General features: G+C 42.5%; 1 protein-coding gene across 2 annotated transcripts in view; it reads left to right on the top strand.

Annotated features, from left to right (window-relative positions):
* Nucleotides 1-12105, top strand: part of LOC310954973 (formin) — a 39207-nt gene that overhangs the window by 21508 nt on the left and 5594 nt on the right. For both annotated transcript variants that reach the window (XM_083924677.1, XM_083924678.1), the window contains 2 exons: nucleotides 5886-5978; nucleotides 10505-10556. In XM_083924677.1, the coding sequence (XP_083780803.1) occupies nucleotides 5886-5978; nucleotides 10505-10556 (145 nt within the window). The remainder of the gene's footprint in view (nucleotides 1-5885; nucleotides 5979-10504; nucleotides 10557-12105) is intronic.

Consider the following 12105-nt stretch of genomic DNA (forward strand, 5'->3'; position numbering starts at 1 on the left):
TGTATCTTTTAACAGCCGTGTCATCATAACACCACAGCCTCTCCTGTTTCAGGACCAGTGACAAAAGTATGTACATCTCTTTGTTGCAGCGCACTGAAAAGCAGGAGTAAAACCCTCAAACCAAATTCCAGCGAAACATCAGTGACAATTGGCAGATGAATAAATGAACACGATTTTTGTGCTCTGTGTTCAAAGTGTCATAGGCGCCGAGCCACTCAGTAACCCAGCCAGCCAGCCATTCAGTCTTGGCCAGGGCCATGCGGAGGTTAAAGGCGATGCCCCCCAGTGCCCCTGGTGTCTGTGGTTATTTAAATCAACCAATAATACGGCATATGAAAGCAATTAGATATGCTCCGCAGCTCTCCCCTACGTTTTTTAGATTGCTGTTAAAGCCCTCTCCTCTCTGACCTGGGGGAAAAATACAAAGAGTCTACTAAAGTACCCAGACCCACTTCAAGCTGTCACTCATTTATTAGGAAAAATGGAAGACCTGAAGACAATAAATGCAACATAAGGGCCCTCGTATTTGATCTCTGCTGCAGCACAGTCTGGCACAGTAGTCCTCGGGGGTATTGGCATCACAGGGTGAGTGTTGGATTCTGGATGTTTGGTGAGCTCCACCTCTGGCTCCCACCATTTTTATCCTCTCCAGCCGCCAGGAATAAATATTTATGCCTGGCTATTATAAACCAGCCTAAAGAAAGCAAGTGGTCTTAATTATAACGCTAACACAGATCACTTCCATCCACATTGTGTCTGACACTGAGAGGTTAACACTGAATCACACTTTGGTTTACTCGCTCTCTTTGACTGAGACAAGCAAGGCCTCCTGCCCCTCACCTGATCCTGAGGTGGCGACTGCAGTGGTCGGCGGTGTCTCGCCCTCCAGGCTTGGGTCAAAGGTTAGGAGCCTTTGTGCTAGCGGTCTCTCCTAGCTTAGCCTCCTCCTCAGACAGCATCAGCGGGTACCTCTCTCATACAAATATCAGCACTCTGTGTTTCAATTGGCACAGGAGTGCGTTTGCAGAGGTAATGAATCTTTCCTGCAAGTGTGTGTGTGTGCGTGTTGTGTGTGCAGTGTGTAGTCATCAGTGATGCTCAAGAGCGGGTCCCCGTCCGCTTGGCTGCCCTCTGCTTCACTGGCTTGTGTAGAAACATGATCCTCTTTTGATGGGGCTTCCTGTTTGGGGAGAGGGGGATGACCTCTCTCTGTGCTCCTCTCAGGGGGGAGAGGGATGAGTGGGAGGCCACGAGGACCCAAACCTACTGTAGGGCTCTCAGCTCCCATCAAGACAAATATCTTCTGTTTCTGTCTCTTCATGTATAGTTGTGCAATTAGCTTCGGAAACCCAGCACCCAAACCAAAGATTACGTTTATCGTTACAACTGCAGCCCTATCACGAGGACTTGAAGTTGAATTTTCAGACCAGTGAGCACCTACATAAAGATCCCTTTAACTGCCGTGTAATTGGACTGGACAGAGAGGCAGGGACGCTACCGAATGAAATAGGATCAAATAAAAAGAAACAGTCAGAGCTCATTTGCCACTCAGGAGAGTTTAGTGTTTCACAGAAGGCCTGGCCCAGGTTAGGCATTTATCACTGTGGCAAATCAGACAGTGTCCTGATTTTAAATGGCCTTTAATGTCAGGTTCAGGCAGGGCCTTTAGCCTGAGGTCTGTTTTACGACGGAGGCTCCGCTCAGAACGGCATGTGTGAAGTCTGTGTGCTGACTACAGTCACTGCTCGTCTGAACGAGCCAAAAGTGTAAATGTTGGGATATTTGTTTATGATTGGTTGCAAATGGTGTGTTCGTTTTTTGCTAAATTTGACAAATGTTGATCAAAACTTTTTTTATTTAACAGTACAACACGATATAGAGGTCCTTTTTTTCCTTCACATATTGAGCTAGTATAAGGATTCTAGATAAATATTGCACTGACTAACCATAGCATTATCTTAGGAGAGATTTACAAGAAGGCTTATACTGTAGTTTGATGGATACTGGCTGATTTATGAGGAGTGGAGAGAGTGTCTCACCTTTTCCCTGCTGAGGCAGTCTCCTGGCTGGCCTCACTGAGGAGGAATAGCAGGCTTCATCCAGTAGAAAGGGGAGCTGGAAGTCTGACAGTTTGCTGGGATTGGAGATAATTGGGGATCAGTGAGAGAATTTCACTCTCCAGGTATAAATAACAAGAATATGCCAGGGTCAGAGCACTGTACTGGTTTAACCTCCAATAAAGGCACTTTACAAAGTACCTCCAAAATTATTTTTTACAACAGGGCTTAAGATTAACCCAGGGCATCTGATTCTGCATGCAGGTATTTGTTAAACACAAGGAAACTATATTTCAAATGAATTATTGCATTTGTTGGAACCGTAGTTCAGATGGAAACTGATGTTTTTCAACAACAATGTCTGCTAGTTTGCTCCCTCAGTGTTTAATAATGATCCAGAGCTACAGAGGGACTGGAGGTGATGGGGGTTTTCTGAGACAGAAACATTCATTAAACGGCTGGTTTGCTCATCTTGTCGTGGTCTACAGGCTCTATCCACTGTTCAAGCATTTTCTCTGCTGAAACGCACACACAGTTGTGCAATGTATTTGAGTGCTAGGATTTCCTGGTAGCTGCAGTGGAGGCTCCCACTCAAGCATATTGACATGTAAGTCGCCAATTTTTGCAAACCACACAGGGTAAATTCTGGAGCAGGAGTCTGGCCTTCTTGTTTGTTTTTCTTCCCATTTACTCACAGCTGTTGTCATTATTACACAATAGCTGGTCGACTCTCTCCCTTACGCATATGATGGCTTGGCCGATGATTCCTCTGGAGATATAGATGTATATTCAGCTCAGATTCAGTATGTGTATTTACCACAGTGTGTCGTACTCTACCTGTGGCTCTGGTTGGATGTGTTTCCGCATGGGAGCTCAAATCTGGATCAGAGGTTCTAATTATCTCTGCTTTTGCTGGTTTAACGCAGTCCATTAAAACACTTGTTCATCAATCTGTTAAAAGGTCCTTCGGGATGCTGGTTTTATAAATTGCAGTCCTTTCTTGATGGAGAATACATTAGCAGTGCTATTCCAAAGAGTTCACTGCCTGTGACCTCATCTGTTTTCCCCTCATAGTAACAGCAGAAGGGCTTTAAAGATCGCTGCTGTGGCTCCCGTGATCCTGCCTGTCTGCGGTTGGAAGCCATTCCTCTGTGGCTTCATGACTGGACAGAGAGCCTGACGGGACAAACTGTGCCAGCTGAGGGGCAACAGGGTCGCGTAGTCGTTGTAAATTGGAATATCCGCTTTGTGTTTCCTCACTGGTCGTAAACAGGGAAGGGAGGCTGTTGTAACAGTTAACAATGGAGTGATATGTATTATTAGTTACTTGTACTTGATATTTGTCAACATAGATGTCAGTTTTCATCAGATGTTACGTTAACCAAGGCAATCTGAGATTTGCTCATGAAATTGTATGTATGAAAATTATTTATTGTACGTATATATAATTATTGCCTGCCTAATTGAATTGGTCATGTTGGTATCTATATATAAGAATAATTTAATTATCAAAACTATCAATTCTAGATGAGCTTAATTCAGCTTTGAATAGCCAAATAAATTATGTTTAACTTAAATATGATAATTAAGACAAAAACTATCACTGACTTTTTCCAAGTACTTTTATTTCACATAACATTTGACAAGTTATGATACCAAGTCAGCATGTTATTAATTATATTGTGATTAATCTCTGTTTACTATATAATGTATTTATATATGCATTTAAATCGTTTTAAATTAAGATTCTCACATCCTTAACATTTATCACAGGTGCATATACAGTAATTCCTAGTAAAGGCATGGTAACAAATAAGCATATGGCCATGACTTTTTTATTTTATATATGTATGTATGTGTGTGTATGTATGTATTTGTGTATATATATATATACATAAAGTAAGAAAGTAGTTTTATGTATCTAAAATATGGACTCATGGTCACTGCTCCATGATCACACATTGGCTATATTCATGACCAATAATGAACTATAAATATTTCAGACAAAGGCCTTTAATCTCTAAGGTTTTCCATCTGACCTGAGACATGGCGTCAGTCTTTTACTCGCAGGAGAATCCACTCCTATAAAAAGATGTATCATCACTCCAAGACAGTGTCTCAAACTGGAGCTTTTAGTTTTTATTCTTTACAGCTGCTGTGTTTTTGTGGGCTTCCTTCTTGCGGCCTTTGCTGTCTGGACCACATTTGGAAGAGAGCCGCCTCTAAATTGTAGACTTGCTGTTTTGAACACTGTTTTAATGGGTCTTTTTTGAGTTGGGGGGATTTCTGTTAAGGACACACAGTTTGCCCGAACAGGATGTTTTGGTTGTCGTGTTTGTATGGCTGCTGATTTCTGTTTTGTATTTTCATCACCGTAGGCTCTCACTGTCCATGAATTTAAGAACTGTCCTGGAATCCAGACTGTAAGGCTGTACGTAGTTACTCCTCAATTTTAATGCGCAGACGTTGTATTTCCTGTTTGATTTATTAAGAAAACCAATATATAAAAGATGTAATACACTGAGTTCCCTGAGGTGCAGGTGCAGTGGCTTCACATGCAAACACATGAGAGCCAAACAATGCAGTGAAGTGAGAAAGCGGCCAGACGTGTTAATGCTTTTGTTGTTTTGTGGAACTATTATGCCACGAGTTATAAGCAAGTTAAGGTATTTATTGCAGACATTAATGACTAACAGGTTGGAGGAATGTGCCAAAGTTCTTTCACCAGGCGCCTGTGTGTATAGTAACTCTAGCTTACAGTTGAGAGGAAAAGGAGAAGGTTCGGCTGGAACATACTCAGTCACGAGCTCGTGTGAGTTGGTTCATTTGGCATAAGGCCCATCAACAAACTGTAAACACATCTGCTGTGCTCACGTGAGTGCACAGATCTGAATGCAGAATACAGACTATACCTTTCTAAAATACAATATTAAGACATCAGAAACAGCAACAACATGGAAAACGACAGACAAACATTACAGATTTGTAAACCATGATATGTTCTCCACCAATAGTATCAGTTGAAATGGATCAAGGGGCAGAAAAGTGTCCCTAAATAGATAAAATAGGTTATGTTTAAAATAGAATTGAATGCACTCACTGCTTGAACTTTAAATCAAATTTCCGTTTCAATCCCTGCGTTAAACTCAGTTTTGTCCCTTGTGTCATTGCTTTTGTCATTCATGTAACAAGGGGAGTGTATCTGTGCCTTTCCATTGTGGCATATTTTCTCTTTAAAGACAGCCCAAGTTTTTTTTAAGTAATCTTATCTTTCTCTTCACCACATTTTGATTAACCAAGTTTCAGTGTTAAACTAGGTCCCATATTGTAAGTAATTGTAAATAGTAAGATTTACTGTCTTTTTTTTTTTATTTATTAAAAGACAGATCCAAGTGCTCTGTAAATACTGTGAAAGTATCAAACACTCAATTCACATAAATTCACACAGCCTGTATTCGGAAATGGTATACCAAAATGAGCCGTCAGGACTTCTTTATAGTTGTGATGTCACACATACAATGATGGTGCTGAGACGCCGAGAGCGCAGGTGCAGAAGACCCAGAATCACTGACTTCGGGAGGAGGGCTTAAAGAGACGGGCGCTAAAATGGAGCGTTTCTGACAGGGTGAACACAGGTCTATTCCGATAGACAGCATGAAAAAAAAACGTTTTTTGAATGTTAAAACCTGTAAATATTAGACATATTATGTCCCATTTTATTGTTTTATACCTCACCTTTCACATCTTAATTTCTTTTTCCTCTTTTCTCCTTTTTGCATTTGTATCATTCATAATTTCCTCTGTTGTCTCATCTTCTCTCTCTACCAGCTTGTGAGAAGAACGTGCAGAAGGTGTGTGCCAACTCGTCAGAAGAAAACCTCCAGCCCTTCAAGGAGAAGATGGAAGGATTTATCTCTGCTGGTGAGTTGAGGCTTTTTTTTAAATCTGTGGCTGAAACTGTAAACACGGAAACATGGCGGAAACATTATTCCATCCATATGGAAACAGAAAAGAGCAGTGTTATCCCAAAAAGATCCATCAACGTCTTCACTAAATGCATGCTTGTATGCATTATGTAAGTGTGGACAGACATCGATGTAAACTGCAACTTGGCTGGTCAGTGGTGGCATACAACCTCAAGGCGGTAATTCTAGTCTACCCCTTAGATAATTAGAGTTGTGTCAGTCAAGAGTTCTCCCCCAAAATCTGCTCATAAGCTAGCATGTCTTGTGTGAAGTTGAGAAGGACCAATTCTTGGTGTCTTCAAAGATGAAACATTCACTTGGACAGAGGATTTACAGCTGAGGAGATAGTCATGAAACCAAGCTTACAGAGTTAGCAAAGCCCCCTTTTCACCCAGCACTGAATCTTTAAAAGGAGAAAGGTATAATTATGTTTTTTTGCCATGTCAGCGTGCGTGTGCGTGTGTGTGTGTGTGTGCGCTCTTGCTGGGAGAGGGCGTCTCGGTGCTCTGTAAGACAGCATGAAGACAGGAGTCTACAGGCTTATAGAAGGGATCACATTGCCTCTAACATGGTTCTCATGTACTCTCGCCTGCCATAAAGCTGGCAGGACACCTCTGACTGCGGCCTTGTAAAGAATGGCCGGCCTCAGTGGATCAGGCTTGGGGACCACCAGGAAAGGGGCAAACCTTCCCCTGACATGCTCTGATGATCATCCCTGTGCCTTTTCCCACCTAGACACTAGTCTTCCCACCCTTTATTATAGTCATAGTAGCTGCACACCACGGTGATGAGTTCCTAGAAACACACAGGACAAGAAAGAAAAGTGCACGGAGTCCCTCTATGTGCACGTCCTTTTTAACCTTCTTTACTTTTGTTCTGCAGGAAGCTAGCAGTAGATTATAAGAATTTAAAAACAAGTACTTAGGTCAGTTCATTAACAAAGGTGACTGTACTGTGACATTACCATGAGTTATGGCTCACTTATCATTAAAGTGATGGTCCATGCTGGCCATTAGACACCCATATACCACTTTACGCTTGTTTCATCAAAGCTTTATTGTACACAAACCTTCCTCTGCATCCGAGTGAAGGCCATTAAGGTATCTTAGTTTGGCTCCATATATTTCTCCTGCTGTCACATCGCTTTATTCAGCTATGCCTGGATAAACAGTAAATGTGGCGCCAGAAACTGGTCGGTTTAAAATCCACCTGCTCGCAACCTCTGTCCTGAAGGCTTTGCACTGATGCTTTTGGGAAAGAATCCTCCAGCATGTTGTCCACAAGCTGTAGGTTCTGATTTGATAGCAGTATAAATGCATTCAAAGGGAATTACCTGGCATGTGCCTACAGACCCATACAACACACATTGTACCTCAGAAATCAGCAGGTAACCGTCTACATGACATACCAGACGGAGCCTGGAACACACTGTTTTTTCTTTTAAGGGTTGGTTCTTACAAATTAACAACAGTAGACGGTGTCGCTGCTACTCTCAAAGTTCCACAGTGAACACAGAGAATTTGCTGTTTCAATTTTTTTTTTTTAAAGGGTGATTTTTGGATTTGCATTTATTCACTCATATAGCTTATTTTTATGATAGTTAAAACTGGAAGTGAAGCAAGAAAACATGAGGAGAGATACAGAGATGGGTATAACCAGCAACAACGGTCAGTTATATGGTAGGCTACTTAAACCACTAGTCAGCTAAGATGCCCTCTGAACATTTTTAAATGTAATTATTACAGTTGCACAATTTAAAGTTGTTGTTGATGATAAAATACATGAACATTTAAAGAGTCTGAACTTTTCCTTGTTTTTTTTGTGTCCGTTAGATTTTGTTATGTCAGAGCTATGGATTATTAAATCATCCAACTTTGCTCAATACATATTGGCCTTTCTTACCCTCAGCTATGCATAAATTACTTATTTTGTATACAAAACTGAAATTACAGTGGTGAAACAATAGACCCACTCCGTCATAAAAGAGTCAGATGAGGTATCTCACCGGGAGATTGTAGCCATATGTTTGCAGCGCTGACTGTAAATTAGCAGGGAGTCCATGTTTGCAGTGTTTGTTATTGCGTCCTGAGCCTGTGCTGGGATCACATTGTTCTATTGGAAATGGTGCCATGACATTTTTCTAGTTTATCCACCTTCGCTACATCTGAGTGGCTGAAGCCTCCCCTGAGCTTTGGTCAGTATGACAGAATATGTGTTAGCTTTCAGAACCACTGTTGTTGCAACTGGCTACAAAGCAGCATTGATTTGCAAAGGCACATCTTGAACATAAACTTTCCAGTGGGATACTTGTAAACCTTTTTTTCATAAGCAGAATTCCTCGAGCTGTTGCCCGTGCTTTGGGAGGAGTGGTGTGTAATCATCGGCCGTGATGATTCCATGACTTCAAAACGCAAAACAAAGCAACAGCTCCTCACATCAAAGAGCGGCCGAGGCTCTTAAACACTGACTCATCAGTGAATGAGTGAATTTCTCACCCAGGTAAACGCTCAGGAGGCTGACCACAGATGCATGTGTTTGACACATGATTTTAGATATTGAAATGAACCGTAAAATAGAACTTTTTTTCCTTTTTACGAGAGGATCAAAGTAATCCAGGGAATCAACAGATAAAGACTATGTACGGAGAGTTGTGTTTCTGAGTAGCACCGACCCTTAACCCAGCCTGTGGAGAGGCTCAAGGCAGGGCCCTGCAGGTGAACCCAAACACTGTGCGTGATCTCTCCCAGATCTAACAGGGTATACTGTACCTCCAAAATGCAGTGATCCATTCTCTTGTAAGGCTGTTCATGTGCTCACCCCGTCACTCTGTATGCTCTGGTTATGAGCCAAGTCCTCTCTACCCCCTATAATTTATGTATCTCTCTGTCTTCAATATTATTCTCTATGATAAAATTTAGGGTTTTTTAAAAAAAAAAAAAAAAAACAGCCTGTGGTTGTTTCAACATCTCATCAACCACCTTCTCCCTTTTTTTAATAGGACCTCTTTGAAACCTCTGGGGATATTCTGACGGACATATTTTTCGTGTTGAATACAAGCCATGACTAATTGAAAACAAATTCCTGCTTTTAATCTCGGCTTGTGTTCTCCTGGCTTTCTTAGCAAATACCGTGTGTCTCATCACATCCTTTCTTTGTTGTCAGTGAGTCAGACCCCAATAACTAAAATTCCACTTGTTCACATGACTGTGAATTACGTAGGCCAAGTAGAATTTAAAGATAACAACTATCCAAGAAAGCTGTTTTTGATGAAGCCTTGCGATGCATCTGTGTTCAAATAGAGGGTGGGGTAGGGAAACAGTGAGGGATGCTTTGTGGAAATCCTCAAGGTCCTCAGCATCCCTCTGAGACAGCTTTCCATCTCTTTTTTATGTAGCTGCTAGGTATAGCAGTGGTTTGGAAAAGTGTGTCAGAGTTTTAAAGCTCTAATTTACTGTCCCTCTCAGCATGCACATCTCATAACTTTCTAGCGACTACTGGTTTCATGTTTACACGGAGTGGAGGAAGAGAAACTTCACACATCTCTCTATTTCTCTCTCTCTCCCTCTCTCTCACCTTCAGCCTCTCGGCTCCAGTGCCACCTCTACACAGTCGCACCAGAGGGGTACCTCAGGCGCCAGCCTGACCCCCACTGAGACTAACGCCATTGGTCACGGCCCCTCTACCCCCCCCCCCCTCCCAGACATAGTCACAACCTTCCTTCATTAGGTTTACCTCAGCCCCCTTGCCCACATACATGTAAATAATAAAAAAAAGAGTGAAAGTAAAAAGCGTGGTTAGTCGGAGGCTTAAGCTTACCTTCTCCCAAAAGACCCCCAAACCTGCCTTTGAACAATTTTTTGGAGACTTCCCCCTCTTAAATCTTCAAGTAGGAAAGGTCCCCCATCATTGTAAAAAGGATGAATCTGGAAAAATGCAATAAATCTGAGATCACAGGCACTCTCTGGCCCTAGATAAATTCTTGCACCTCAGCCTGGCCCGCCGCACACATCTGCCTTGCATTTAGACACTTTTACATGGCAGGAGTCCGCAGGAGCCTCCAGTTCCCAAGCCTCTCTGCTCAACCCTGCGCCCCTGCTTCAGCTCTGCTCAGAGCACACACATGTATGTAGACACGCACCTCCGCAAACAGACCACCACTCCCCGCCCGAGCCCAGGCGCCACAGGCTCACACTCTCATGCGTCAACACACAGAGGCACACGTCAAACTTTACAATGTGCTTAACTGTCACTTGGATAATATGCTCGCTGTGTCACTGACTCGGAGCCTGTCTTCTTCTTTTCTCCTCAATTGACAATGCTAAGGACAGCTATTGAACACAGCGCCACCCTCTGGACCTGTTAGTGTACCCGGGATCACTTCTCAGTGGTTGTCAGTGGAAACATTTGGTTATCTATGTCACCAAACGCCCCATATACTGACCTGTGATATGTCTAACTCCAGTATTTTCTCTTTTATTACAGCTCAAAAGGATCATGCAGCTGAAGAGGACCGACTCAATTCAGCACAGAGAAGGTAGGAGACCAATTTTAACAACCCTGAGTCGAAATACATTTAAATTTATGAATGAAAGATCATGTTTAGATAGGAAATATTTATATTTCCTGTGAATTTCATCTGTTTTTACAAGTGTCGTGGATTACAAACATAACATTGCAGTCATTTAGCATGTTTTACATAGATAAGAGCTGGTTTCTGATGGCACTAATGCTTTTTGTTTGTATAGCTGCATATGGCTATTAGCAGCAGCTGATAAGGGGTCTGTTAAGATGACGGAGTTTCACAGCATCGTGTAGTGAAATTCTACAAACTACAAACCAACTTTGACTCGCCAGTAGACGGGGATCATTGGACGTGATAAGGAAGAAAGTTATTTTGCAGGATTAAGCACCATTGTATGGATTTGTAATTTGTCTTAAAGACAAATCAACATGCTACAGACAGCAGTGGATTTCCACACACACATAACATGCAGCATATAGTATTTTAATCCTGAATGCCCTGTACCTCCTCCCCTGCAGTTCCTATCATTCTTATCTGCCATGTTTTGTGCAGAAGACTCCCGAGAGTTCTGAGAGATTTATAGGCGTGAGACACACTGGCAGCCGCTGAGCTCGCTGTCCGAGCGAAATCATATCTGGAACATTTCATATTGGAAAAAGATGGTGGATCAGACAAACAAAGCTAATAGATTATTTTTGCCTTGTTTGGACAGAGAGCAGAATTGTTTGCTTTATATCACAACTCTTCCACCTCCAAAATAAATCATGAAAGCACATAAAGGAGAAAGTGAAAGACGCCGGACACACGGAAATGGAAACTATAAACAATTAGGAAGTTGATTGCTTTGGACAATACTATAAGTCAGTGAATGGTTCCAAACTGTTCTGTTTCATGTTGCTGTTTTTAAGCCAAGAGAATCACTGAGGGACTGTACCTCTCACTCTCTGTCCTGGTCCCTCACCCCTGCCCTTTCCATATAGTTATATCTTTACTCGCTGAACTGGCGTGCGTGCGTGCGTGTGTGTGTGTGCAGTGTGAACCCTTTTGTGCATGAGTGACACCACTGTAATGAAGGTGTTGAACTTGGAGGGTAATATTGATCAAAAGGGCCCCGCAGCTGACAGCACCTTTTCCTTTTAATGAAGTTTTCCTTTAATTTCATCTAAAGAGGGGGCTGGCTGACTGGCGCTAGGTAGAGCAGGAGTGAGGGGGGGCTCTTTCTCAGGTTCCCACAGAGCCACCTCGTAAAAGTGACACGCTGTTGATGAATATGGGCGTCAGCGGGCTCACCGGGCCCTGGGTGGGCTCTCACATCTGCGCTGGATGAGGGATCCTCGCACAACACACACACACACAACAGCAGCAACAACGTTATGGTGCTAATAAAGGAAATAAATAACACACCCTCAGTGCTACCTAATACCTCGGACTCATGAGGAGTCTGTGAGTTTAGACGAGTCAAAGTCAGCGACCAGTGAGAAGGGCCAGGCGATATCAATCAGCATCAGGATACTGACAAACATTAGGACTGGTTCCAGTTAAAATGTGTCAAAACTGTCAA

The sequence above is a fragment of the Echiichthys vipera genome (genome assembly GCF_963691815.1).
Source record: "Echiichthys vipera genome assembly, chromosome: 12".
NCBI classification, from domain to species: domain Eukaryota; kingdom Metazoa; phylum Chordata; class Actinopteri; order Perciformes; family Trachinidae; genus Echiichthys; species Echiichthys vipera.